General features: G+C 40.5%; 2 protein-coding genes across 2 annotated transcripts; both read right to left on the reverse strand.

The window, feature by feature from the left end:
- Window positions 1-5,942: 5,942 nt before the first annotated feature.
- On the reverse strand, window positions 5,943-6,875 carry LOC308092320 (galanin receptor 2a; the record flags this gene model as incomplete). The annotated part of the gene is made up of 1 exon (XM_080438170.1): window positions 5,943-6,875. A coding segment is annotated over one exon (933 nt), but the record flags the coding sequence as incomplete, so codon positions are not given.
- Window positions 6,876-9,407: 2,532 nt separating this feature from the next.
- Window positions 9,408-11,916, reverse strand: pthlhb (parathyroid hormone-like hormone b). The gene is made up of 3 exons (XM_080437745.1): window positions 11,658-11,916; window positions 11,221-11,339; window positions 9,408-10,504 (listed from the first exon to the last, which is right to left on the reverse strand). Exons 2-3 carry the CDS (start codon window positions 11,322-11,324, stop codon window positions 10,090-10,092), a joined length of 519 nt encoding a protein of 172 aa, XP_080293871.1. The 5' UTR covers window positions 11,325-11,339; window positions 11,658-11,916; the 3' UTR covers window positions 9,408-10,089.
- Between the last annotated feature and the right edge of the window lie 1,996 nt (window positions 11,917-13,912).

Genomic DNA, 13,912 nt, shown 5'->3' on the forward strand with positions numbered 1-13,912 from the left:
TAAAGTATAAACATCCTGGTAAAGATGTTTACATTAGTTAAGATAAAACAGGTTCTCAGTGATTAGGTCTTAAGGATCCGTTTGATCAAAGAGGAAGCCTATTTAGATAGAAAACAGTCCGATTGAAGAGATTATGTGGTTCCTTAAAATTCTTGTTTGTTAACTGTTGTATATTTATATAAATGTATGCATTTTTACACTCCTTTTAAAGCTCAGGACATACTGAACACAAATTAATAAAGAATATTCCATTTTAGGTTATAGTTTGGCCACAGAAATTACCTTCATGCAAATGTGTGTGATAAGCCTAGCAAGACTCGCTGTGCGCTCGGCCGGAGCGGATCAGCTCTTTTTTCTTTTTTTTAATATATAATTGTGCCTATTTTGGTTAATGTTTTGTAAGAATAAAAGTTTTGTATTTTTATTCTATTTACACATTTTCAAAACTAACACACATAGCGGATCTATTAAGCTCAAGCTTAAGTGGTTAAAGAGTGTGTTCTGTTGTGTTTTCAGTGGCATCATTTGATCATGTTTAATGCATGATCTCTGCATGCAATGTCTTGGTGTTCTCTGCTTTCTCTCTCGCTCTCTCTCTCTCTCCCTTACTTGGTCTTTGATGCACACAGAGATTGGGACTTTGACAGAGATATTCTTCCTTCTGTCCATGAGTGATGAGCATGTAAACAGCTGAGTACTCTGCTTTTTGGTATTTGCAGTTGAAATTTGAGTTTGATTTTAATTCCTTAATTTTTTGTTCAAGTCAGTTGAACTTTGTCCCTCCATAGTGCAGTTAAATAAATAGGTGCACATTGTGAATGATGCAAAACATAAAGCTAAGTGTATGATTGCTTTTCTTTGGCCCGCAGCCAGAACGCTTGCAGCATCTAATGGAAGAGTACATGCGGAGCAGGATGCAGTTAAGCCTGGGGCGGACTGTCAATGGTAGGCTCAGTAGCAACTTAACCCTGTTATCTGTGAATGTTCATGATCTCACACATCTTGCCTGTCCGTGTAGCCGTGTTTTTTGTTTATGATTAATAATGACATTTTATAAACGTTTCATTTTTCACATATGGTAAACCAGCAATTAGTACAAATGAGTATTAAATAAAATAGAAATAAAGAGATAAAATACCATTTTAATCACAAACACACATTAGTCATGGAGAAATACATTTTATTCACATGAACACAGATTCTTTATACCTTGTTTCATTCAGAACATTCATAAAGTAGTAGCTTTCCAGACTAAAGAGTCACTATACCTCTGTGAATAAAGTCACTTGAGTGACTGCCTGCCAGGCAGGCAGGTTTCTGAACGAAACTGCATTAGTAGTTTTTAATTAACGCAAGAACTTCTTGCACTTCTATTTCAGCATGCTAACTTTGCAGTAAGAGACGGCTTTAGTATCTATTAGTCTGGAATCCCGTCGAGGATTTGTAGGCCGATGATTTTTGTCATTTGTAGGCAGGTTTCTATTGGCTATTTTCGGGCGATTTTGGTATAGAGGGAGAAAAGGAGGGAAGCAAGTACAGACCCCTCAATGAAGTTTATCGGGTTTAAGTGGTTATATCCTTGGGCAAGTAAATTACCAGTGGTATTGGAAATTGGAAATACTCAAGTAAATACTCAAGTAAAGTACAATTATTGTGTGTGTGTGTGTGTGTGTGTGTGTGTGTGTGTGTGTGTGTGTGTGTGTGTGTGTGTGTGTGTGTGTGTGTGTGTGTGTGTGTGTGTGTGTGTGTGTGTGTGTGTGTGTGTGTGTGTGTGTGTGTGTGTGTGTTCCAGACAATGCCCGGGGGTCTTCCCAATCCCACAGCGATGCTCGCTTGCTTCCCCACTGTATGCCCTCCGCCCTTCTTCTGCCCACGCTGTACCCTACTCACCCCCCCAAGGAGCAGCTGACAAGACAGCAGGAGCTGTCCCTCCAAATGCTGTCCCATGTCCAGTGTAAGCGTCTCAGATGCTTGTCCATCTAAAATCCCACTATTATTATTCCAAATTAATCACTTAGACCCTATATGGTTGACCGTAGTCCCTCAGGGCTCTATATTAGTGTATTTTTTGTTATTGTGGGGAAAGCTTTCGTTGAAAATAGACGATCGACAAGTGAGCCTGTCGATCTGCTATTTTCTGTGAAAGCTTTCCCCACAATACGGATGCTGGCCTTTAAGTGGTTAAAGACGAGCTGGAAAAAACGTTTTTCACCCTTTTTATCTGCAGTTATAATGGAGGCATAGTTTAGTTAGTTTAGACATAGTACAATAATACAAAACATATATATATATTTATTTTGTGAATTTGTATATCAAAAGTCCAGTCTTAATAACTTCTTCTCAAACAAGAATGTCATACATGCTTACATTAGCAGATACTAACCAGTTTTAACCAATAATCATGACATGCACCTGTACCAAATATCATGACATGCACCTGTCCACACAGAGCTATTTGTTATGCTAGACCAGAGGGCAGTGCTGCATGTTGAATGTAAACAAAACATGACTGCCGTGCGTTGCAAAAGATCTCTTTTTAAATGTGAGCAGTCCACTCAAATATGTTTCTGAAAACATTTGAGGCGAGAAATATTCAATCAGTGACAGAAACTTGATTCAACACTGCCATTTTTTGTTATTGTTTTACTTTGTGGACCGACGTGACGCCCAGGCGGGTCATGGTACTTGCCAATGGCCAAAATCACAGCTCATAGTTGGATGGAAGACGTGCAGACAGCCGGCGTCTGGAGGCTGGAAAGCTCCGGTGCGGTCCAACCCCGCCCCCATCACTGTGATTGGCTGAGACGTGCATAGCTCCCATTTCGCTAGGAAATACGTCACGAAACGGAAATTAAATACTCTCAAAATACCATTACAGCTCGTCTTTAATAGTCCTCAGCAGATTCTGTGAATGTCATGACGTGACTTTTGATATTTGTGCCTAAGTCTATAATAGTGCTATGCAGTGTTGCATTACTCTTGAATTATGTTGCATCCACAGGCAAACCGTCCCACTGTTCCCCAGACTGTTTGCAGATTAAGTCCAACAGGTGAGACATGGACACTTGTGCTTCATTTATAGTATAAAAAAGTATAAATTGGGCTATACTTGGTTGCTGCAGACTTTGACCAGTTTCAACCTGGTGTCCCTACTTTGGGCATTATAGGCAAAACATTTAAAAACAAACAATTTCAACATTTTCGAAAATAGCTACTGCTAGTTCTACAAGCTCATGTGTGTTATGTGTGTATGTTTTAAAGCAAACAATTTTAACTCTGGTCTGTGCTTCTGGGGGTCCCTTGAAGAACATATTTTGAGATGGGAGTCATATCATTTTGGGGGTCCTTGACATGAACATTTTTGAGAACCACTGATTATATCAACATACTTTTAAGGAAAAAAACCTGTTAGGATTTAGAAGACATTTGTAGAATCCCCAGACACAAAGATTTGAGTTTAAAATGTTCGCTTAAAAAAAAATATATATATTCAAGATTTGCACACATTTTCCACGTTTTTTCAAAAAAGATTGCAGATCTACAAGCTCATAGCGTGGCACTCGGCACGCTATGAGCTTGCATATCTGCTATTTTTGAATAGCCAAATAAATCTTAAAATGACACGGATGCATTCCCGGATTGAATGGGTTAACCTCTGTTTCGAGGAGGAGTTGTTCATGCTCAGAATGAAGAACAGGAATATCATACAGGCAATTTTGACATTTGCTTTTTTTTTGTTTTTGCAACTAATGTCTGTCAATCAAAGAAACCACTTGTCAATGTCAGGGTCAACGGTATGAATATCAGGTTTTTCCTGGAACAGAACTGAAATACAGCGAGTTCTTTACGTTCAGGAAGACTGGAGCCAGTCGAACCATGTCTTTTATCTCATCAGATGATCTCCAGAGATATACCCGCTATTTACTCCACTTAAAGGTTACATCTCACATGTAAATGAAGGGGCATCTACAGTATCACGTGCCTGTGTGTCATGGTGGATTTAGATGAATGTTCCAAAGATTGTTGTCTTTTTCCAATCTCCCTGAGATGCTTGCACCAGTGTCACTGCACTTTGCCAAAAGTACAACTAGCTGATTAAGTAGAGCTCTTTTCCAAGGACTTAACAGCACAATATACACCATAAAATCCTCAGACCCGTCAGGTCCATTTCAACACTTCTCAGAGTTAAATTAACACTTCAGGGTTTTACTATGTGCAAACATGAGCAAACATGAGGCCCTTCTGGCACAGTACAGAGTACACATTTCAGTCCATGTATCCTCACAAGATAAAAGACTCAGACAGTGAATGAATGGGTGGAACATACTACTACTAGGTTGTAGTAGTTGTGTGTTTGGTTCACTTGGTTGCAGTGGTAAGTACATTTACACAAGTGCTGTACTTAAGTACACTTTTGAGGAATTTTTACTTTACTGGAGTATTTCCCATTTTCAATACTTTTACTTCTACTCCACTACATCTCAGAGGCAAATATTGTACTTTTACTCCACTACAGTTATTTGACAGCTTTAGTTACTTTGTATATTTAGATTATTATTACAAAACAAACATACATTAACCATTCCAGCCCTATATACTTTTCGGCCATTTGAAAATAGCCGATCTACTGTATAGCTAACAATGCGTCGCAATGCGATGCCTTTTAGCTTGTAGATCTGCTACAGATGTTTATGCATTTTGAACTTGTGAAACGGGACATTCTGCACAATGAGTACTTTAAGTACATTTTGATGTCAATACTTTTGTACTTTTACTCAAGTAAGCTTTGATTCCCGGACACTGCAGTATTGATACTTTTACTTAAGTAAAAAATGTGAGTACATTTTCCACCACTGCTTGGTTGTAAAGATGCATTGTACTCTATTCAAAGACTGGAGGTTTTAGAGCCTGTGAGGGAGTTTGCTGTACCCATCAGTACCAGCTCAGCAGGGATGGACTGGGTTTTTCTCCCCTCATGTCCCTTATTCACTAGTTTGGTGACTGGAGAAGATGAACATCTTCCAAGGTGAGCTGCTTGTAGGTGTAGTATGAGAACAGATGGCATAACAATCCTCTGAAAGAGGTCCTTAACCACTTTCAACCTGGGAAAGGTCATTATCTAGGCAAATATTTTCAAAATGTAAAAAAAGAAGGAAAGAAAAAGTTCTTAATTGGTTAATAATGATAGAAAACATACATTTCACAAAATATAAATTATGTTGCACATATTTTAATCATTATTGTTGTATTATAGTAATTGTATTTGTAATATTATAGTACAGTTCTTAACCATGTATATCAAACAATAGCAAGTAATTGTGAGCAATTTTGTCCTTTTTTCACAAAGCAATGAGGAAGAAGGAATGAAACAAACGAAGAAAAAAAAAGATGGAGCACTGAAAAGAAACAAAGCATTAAGGTACTTGGGGCATAAAAAGAAGACTTAAACCAGAGAACCACTATACACTTAGTGCCTCAAAATAGTACTAAGTATAACTAGGTTTTTGACTATATAATGATACAATTTCAGTGTTATTACAGCATCATATTATGCTCAGCAGATAGATTTTCAGTGTTATATTATGTACATATATGTATATGCGGTATAGTATAAGCAGTATATTATTCACATGGTACACACAGTATTTTAAACCTTAAAACAAATACTGTGCACAAACAGTCGAATGAATCAAAAACAAAACACTGTATAAGCACATGAACCTTAGTGTTTATAATAGGTGAACATTCACCGAAAAATAACCGATCTACAAATTCACTACACGTCATGACGTGCCGTGAGCTCGTAGATCTGCTATATTTGGCGAAGCGTTTTGGTGTATAGGGAAACAAGGAGAGGGGCCAAGTATAGACCCCTGGGGGACACCGCGGTCAACCGGTTTAAGTGCTTAAAACCCTACCGGAACACTGGTGCCATAGTCACTCTAGCAGCTGTCTGATGTGACGCTTATGACCTGCGGGTGCACCCTGTTCCTGTTCCAGTTGAAGAGCCACGCTGCCCTCCTGTGGCGGTAGCGCTTGGACAGCAGCACATAGAGCACTGGGTTGACACAAGGGTGGAGGTACTGGAGCACAGTGCAGACGAAGTAGAACATCTCCCATGCCTGGCCGTGGCGGTACAGCCCCAGGTACACGCACAGCTCCAGCACGTAGCCAGGCAGCCAGCAGACAGAGAAGGTGGCCGCGGCCAGGAACACCATGACCGACGCGCGGCGCGTATTCCTGGCACTGGCCACCGACATCACAGGGCTCTTGTGGAGGAAGAGCGCCAGGCGGATATAGTTGAAGGCTATCACCAGCATCGGGACAAAGTAGAACAGTATGAACTGGCTTAAGACCACCTGGTAGTGATGTTCGTGGATGGTCGGGAGGCAGAAGGTGAAGCCGGCCAGGCTCGGGCCCAGGCTCTCCTTAGTGGCAAAGATGCGCAGCGGAAGGCTGATGAAAAAGCTGAGGGCCCAAACCACGACAAACATGAGAATAACCAGGTCCATGGTGGGCGGTTGGTATGGGTTGGTGATTATCATGGCGCGCGTCATTGAGACGGCGCACAGGGAGTAGGTGCTGGCCGCCAAGCTGAAGGCCAGGAGGAACTGGTAGATCTTGCAGGAGGTGTCCCCCAGGGGCCAGGAGTGACTGACGGCAGAGTGCAGGGTGAGCGGGATGAGGAGGAGGGTGAGGAAGTCGGCCAGAGCCATGCTTAGCAGTAGGACGTCCAGGCGGTTCTTGCGAAGGGTGTTGTACTTGGCGAACAGCGAGAAGACCAGTATGTTTGCACAGAACCCAATGCCCAGGATCACCCCGCAGGTGCAAGCGAAGATCAGCCCGTATGTGTTGGGAACAGCCTGTGTGACAACCCCACCCCAAACACCACATGTTCACATCAGAATCATCATGTTCTTGAGCCTTCTTTGTGAAATAGAAGAGTTTTAGTGGCATTTTCTTGAACATAAACAATAAAAGATAACCCGCACACTGCCACTATCAAGGTACACGTAGGATAATTTATTAAAAACATTTCGATCACACACGACCTTCCTCAGGCCTGAGGAAGGTCGTGTGTGACCGAAACGTTGTTTTAATAAAGCGCCGGTGGTAGTGTGTGGGTTATCTTTTATTGTTGATGTTCACCGTTTCACTTACGCACCTGCTTTTAGGCTTTTAATCCGGGTGTAGAAAGTCTTGTATCGATAGTGGCATTTTCTTAAAAGAAGCTTGGAGCGTTTTATACTTTGTCATAGGTTGAAATAACAGGGGCTGTGAACATTGCACCCTGCAGCTGATGGACTGTCAAGCTGCGAATCTGTTAAAGGTTACAGTCCGTAGGTTTTATATCTCTCCCGATGGAGAGAGGTAATTGCAACGATGTCTGAACTACAATAAAGATGGCAGCGCATCTAGAATCCAATCCAGTGCACTGTCTGCTTCAAATAACTTGATTGCCATTGTCAACTAGTAGGTGTCCTACCCAACACCAGGATCTAAATTTCTCAATAGAAGAGTAGGAAGATCACCTCTAACCACTGACTGCAGATGTGCTACTTATATTGTATTAACAAACTGCATATACGTTCAAAGCCTTAGTCATATTGTATGAACAAACTGCATATCTGTTAAAAACCTGAAAGGCCATCCAGATAAAACAACTTACATTTTTGCCAGAAATGTACATTTCAAACCACCTGTCAAACTCTAGTCAGATTTAATGGTGGTATTTAAAAGGCACTTCCTTAATTTGAACATACTCACCATGGTCTTTCTTCACTGAAGTACCTTCGCGCTCGTTCATTCTCTTTGAATGGTGTGCAATCTGTGCAATCTCATCCTACAAACTTGTCCAGAGAATTGTCTTGTGTGTGAGGTCTTAGCCCTCTCAGGATTCATTAGCACGGTGATTGCTAAATGTGGAGGGGAGAAAGCCAAGGCAAACATCACCTGGGTCAGATTTATTCTGGTTGGCTAGGTTTAAAGAGATAGCACAGTGGCTGAGATGTGTAAAACCCATCATTAGTGACGCCCCTTTCATAACAATGTTGGTGAGTGCTTCTATATTGTGTTTAACTTGTGATCTGATGTTATGCTGAATTTGTGCTTTTAGGATTTTCGTGTTTGTATTCTACACATTGTGCTTTGTTTTTTTTGCTTTGTGTCACACCTACCTCATGGAGTTGGACTGCAACTATGTTGAGATGCGAGACGTTTTACTGATCTGTTACTGAAAATTCTCATACTGAAATCAGACTGAAAAGTCTCCTTTGCTGCAGAGATGGCGTGTATAGATGCACCTGTACTGTATGAACAATCAGCATCTTTAACCACCATAAAAATGACCATTTCATTGATTGTATTCTCCACTTTGTCCCCTGCTCTGTGAGTTATTAATGTCTCTCCCATTGTTAGATTGATTTTGGTGTGAGCGGTAGGCCTTTATCAGGCTGTTGCACAGTGTTTATGACATCATGCCGACTAATGGCCTACACTGCCGCTCTTAGTACAGGATATAGCTGCCACTGATGCATTTGCTTTCTCGTCTCTCCTTCCATTACCATGTCTATAAGGTTCAGTCAGTGGCTGTGAAAAACACCACGTTCTCAAGTGCAACATCAACAACAACCAAATTCATACATTTGAAACCACTTTTAACCACATGAACCCTAGAAAATAGCAGATCTACAAGCTCAGCAGATCTACAAGCTTGAGCTTGTAGATCGGCTATTTTCAGTGGAGACTTTTGGTGTAGAAGGAAAAAAGCATGGGCCCAAGTACAGACCCCTGGGGGACCAAGGTCAACACAGTATGTGGTTAATTAGTCTATGAGAATATTTTTTGAATATAGATAGATAGACCTTTATTGAACTCATAAGGGAAATCCAGCTGTCATAGCAGTGCCGCATGTACAGTATGTTTAAAAATGTTTGCACGTTCACGTTGATAGACAAGGATCCAGTAAATAAGTTAATAGGTCATTACATATTAACGTGTACGTATCTCGGTCAAATGTTTGTCATGTTTTTGTATGGTGTTTACAGAGTGCAGTTTACAGAGTGCTGTTACGAGACGGAAGACACATTTAGACTGCTATACCTGTACGCTACATTGCTACATAGCTTAGATTGCTACATAGTTTGGATTGTTGCATAGTTTAGATTGTTACATAGTTTAGATTGCTACATAGTTTAGGTTGCTAGGTTGTGTCAAATGTTTGTTGTCCTCAGCCAACCTGATACTTGTAAACAAAGACACCACAAATCAAGTTGTTTCTAATGGCTACAGTTTTAATTTTGGATTATTTGGAAACATGTACATTATGCCCTCAGTGCAAGTGATGAACATTAAATGAGACGAAAAGTTCCCAACTAGGGCTTAATTCTATGAAAAATAAACCATAATGTGAAAGTAGAGTGGGTTTGATGGAACACACAATAAGTTATAAAAGAAAAAATTATAAAATGTGGGAAAAGAAAGTATCATCAGCATTTAATTGAAAATCAACCACAAGAGAACATGTACAGGATATAACTAAAGTGCATTATGGAATTTAGTCAGCAGCGCCATGATACATTCACACACACAAATAAATACACACTATAAAATGAAATAAATTATGGCAGAACAGTTCTATAGATGTATTCAGTGAACAGTTCAGAACAATTGTATATCCACAACAGTCAATACAAGAGGAGCCCTCTAAGTAGCATACCACTTGTGAATCTTGTGAAATTACACTATGTACAGATAATAAATATTTTCTGTCTGTGCCCTATGCATGCACACACTTGGTAAGAGATTTAAACCATATGGCATTGTTTTTGAAGTAAATCAAGATTACAAAGGCTCATTGATTGCCCAAATATGGATTTAAAACCAACTTAGTTTGATATTTCATAAAATTGTATAAAATTGTATGAAATTGTATTAAAGCACAGAATTATCAACATGGCAGATTATACAGTAATCATACAAGCAAAGCCCCATGGCCATAATATGAATTGACTGATCAAGCCATGGATTGAGTCTCAGACCACAGTCAGTGTCTTTGTAGGGCACCACCCAACAGCCATTCAGAACCTGTCAACCAGGGTATTGCGTCCTTTGTGACTCCTTTGTTGTGACAGATCGTGCCCTTCTCCGCTTCTTTTCGGTCTCCCTCCGCCGGCCTAACCTTACCTTTTTTTTCCTTTTGGTGGCCACTTTCAGTGGCTGGTCCTTATAGGCCAATGCCTTGTTGGTCTCCTGGGGCAGGTTTGCTCCCCCCTCCCTGTCCAGCCTGAACCGGAGGGGGAGGTTTTTGGTGCCACCTGGGGGTTTCTGCCGCAGGGCGCCCCCGCTCAAGTTATGGCCATTAACTCTGGTCTGAAGGGGCGGGGCTCGCTCGTCGGCCGTGTGCACCTCTTCCAATAGCTTCTGGAGCCACATGTGACGCTTGAACTCCTGCAGGGAGCGCCCCTTGTCGTGCATCAACTGGGCATGGCTCACTGACCTTTTCCTGCAAGGGTGGAGCAGAAAAGTCATGGGTCATTATGCTGTCTATCCTGTGAAGATGAAAAGCTCTCCACGTTCTACAAAGGCCTCATTTGGTAACAAGACCTTTAGACACAATATCCCTGGAAAAAGATATTCTTAATCTTAACGGGGCAACCTAAATACAGGTGGATCGTATATCGTCAAGATCTATATGTTTCTCTTTAGGTCATTTTTCATATGCCTTTATTGTGATATTTCACGTGACACCAGCCGCAGTGAAAAGTTCTGTCTCAAACTATTTTAGAGGTGTTGGCTAGAGAAATTCAAGGTCAGGTTCCAGGAGACCTCGGTACAGTAGATGGCAGCATAAACAACATTTGTGAGAGCTATTAGTAGCTTAGACTCATGACCCTGCAACGCAACTAATTTGTGTCCCTCACTTTTATATGTGCCATAAAACTGTTTGGGCTATCTATATTTATAATTCATAATTTAAGAGTTCTAGTTGCTCATCTGTGCAATGCTATACAACCTAAGAATCAAAAAATTACTTTACAGTAATCACAGTCAAATCCTCAGTGTTAATTCAACTGAGAGAGTGTACAAATGGAACCAAATGGATGTTACTAGGTATGAAAGAGAATAAAAGAGGTTCATATTTTTAAGAAAAGGTGCTCAGGGGTAAACAAAAAAAAAAAAAGGGGGGGGGGAGTTTAAATAAAAATTAAAGGCACTCACATTCTGTTACTCAGTGCATCAACTGGCCTCCCATACAAAGACACGGGAGAGCACAGCAAGAACACAGCGAGGCTCCACTGATGGAGCATGCCTATAGAACACATCCTGGAGCCAAAGATCTGCAAAAATACAAGAACCATACTTCTAACATCCATTTCAGTGGCAAGAACTTTGTACTGCTATCCATTCATGAATCAAGACTTTGCTTTAGAAGGAAATGATTTCCTGCCAATCTGCAACTTTACTGGATTTACTGGATTACTTGCAGCCTAATGTAGTCAGACAGTAAATCACACTTCTATTCCTACTAACAAATCTCAGCTCTCCCACTGTGTTGATAAGACTATGAATGAAAAGTAAAGGGGAATTTAAAGACACTCGCATTATGCATTTCCCAGCCCCACAATAAAAATGGCAATTAGAAATAGTTGACTTACATGTGTCGACTCCTTAGAAAGAGAATCCACAAAATGTTCAGTCCACAAATCCCTAAGAGTAGATCCCTTTGCAAATGTACATTTAAAAAAAAAATCTAAGAAAAAAATTACACAGGCGACAACAATTTGGCAAATTTAAAAACTCTATCCAAATCCATTGGTGTGATAGCAGTCAGGGGAAACCCCCGGTGAGTCTGTTCCATTCAGTTGCCTCCCAACAGTGTGTGTTGAGCTATTTATTTCTCCCCAACGTCCCAATGAAAAGGGAGTTGAGGAGATAAAGATAGAAAGAGCAGCAACAGCCCATCAGCTACAGTGCTGCCACACCAATTGGCCCCCGGGATAGTCTCAGGAAGAAGGATACTGAAGCATCATTTCTTGCAGCTCTTGCATGGGAGTTGATGTGTCTAGCTTGCCTAGCAGTCTTGCACTGTGAGACAAATCTGTGTTTGTCTGAGTGAGGCAGAGAGAGAAAGTGGAACTCCTCTTTGGGTGAAGATGCAGGCACTCTCTAAGCCCCTGCCCATTAACTCTGATCCTGACACCCTCCCCACCCCCCCCCCCCCCCACTCCCAAACCCTAACACACACCTGCAGTGACAAGAACGTGCAGTTTATTTTATTAAATTATTTTACACACATTTTAAGTGCCAGTATAACTTTGCATGCATAATCTAATGTACATTACAAGTATAATGGTCAGAACAGACAGGCAGGGTTTTAAAAAAAAGGGGAAAAAAATAGCCGATCTACAAGCTCACAAGCTGTCATGACATGACGCGTTCCTTTAGATCAGCTATTTTTTGCTATTTTTGAAATTTAGGGGAAAAAAACGTTGATGCATTTAGAAAATTTGCCCAAAATAGGACCATGTGATATTATCAAACATATGAGACAGACATTTCCCAAAAGATAACGTATGTATTTAATTCAGTCTGACCAATAGCATGGATAAAACATATGCCCACCGGCCAGGGGGGGGGTATCAAAAGCAGAAGCACCCGCCCCCCCCAGCAAATCTAACCCTGCAGACAGGTGTGTGCACCAGTGGATGCAATGACAGGGTACCAAGCCCAGGCTACATAAGGGGCGGATAGGGGTTCTCCAAGGTAAACAGCTGGGCCTCACCACTTTCCCAGGGGAAAATGACCATAACCTCAGAAAAAACCAACCCACAGGCTCTCACTGCAGACCATTCAATTCAATTCCACTCTGCCTCAGCAAACCAGCTCACCACGGAATGGTTACAGTGGGCTTTGAGGTATCTCCTATACTCCGCTAATAACTGTGGCAGTTATGCATCGACCCCGAGCTAGTATATGATCCTTGGATAAATAAATGAAAATTTGACCATGTGCTGGTTACAATTGGGCAGTAAATTGAATCACTAAACAAAAAACAACCTTTTTTTAATTATTATTATCCAGCATAATTAATCATTTGAAGATGCATTTAGGGCTAGGCTGCAATCACACATAAACCACAGCATAGCTACACCACTAAAGCTTATGTGTTCTGTCCAAACCATGGGATTTTACACATCCTTTTTGTGTGCGTAATCGGTGTACAATATTTATAGCTACTTGAGTAAAATGTATTGAGAAATAACATGTTTCATCCTTTTTAAAGTCCAACTGTTAGCCAACATTTATGATACATTTGGCAGTTGGACCGTACAAAGATCCTATTTATTGGATCTTCTCTTTAATATATCAGTGATGAGCTATTTGCCATGACATTTTATAAAACACATAATACAAATGTTTTGTCAACGTTTTATGAGCAGTAGCTTTTATTTGGTCTTATTTTGGACCTTGTGTTTCATGAGTTATTGAAGTAACTTGCAACTCAATGAAATCCTACTCCTTCCTCTTCTGTGATTTCATATTAATTCACTATACTCTTAGGCAAGGCAAGGCATGGCAAGTTTATTCATACATACAGCACATTTCAACATCAAGGCAAGTGCTTTACACACTAAACACAGTATAAAAGGACATTTGAATACAGTAAAAAATTGTTATTAAAGAGTTAAAAGCATAAGAAATAATGAGTTAAACCAGAATAATAAGAAAATATAATTACAGTACAGCTCAAGAATCAAAAACCTCAGTAAAAGCTTTGATATTATGTGTATAGCAACATAAGTTTAAAAAAAAACTATTTTACAACAGTTTACAACAGTTGTTCTCAAAAATAGCAGATATACGAGCTCACAGCGCGTCACTTCATGCCACATCTGCTATTTTTGAAAAA

The sequence above is a fragment of the Gymnoscopelus braueri genome (assembly GCF_963280865.1).
Source record: "Gymnoscopelus braueri genome assembly, chromosome: 9".
Taxonomy (NCBI): domain Eukaryota; kingdom Metazoa; phylum Chordata; class Actinopteri; order Myctophiformes; family Myctophidae; genus Gymnoscopelus; species Gymnoscopelus braueri.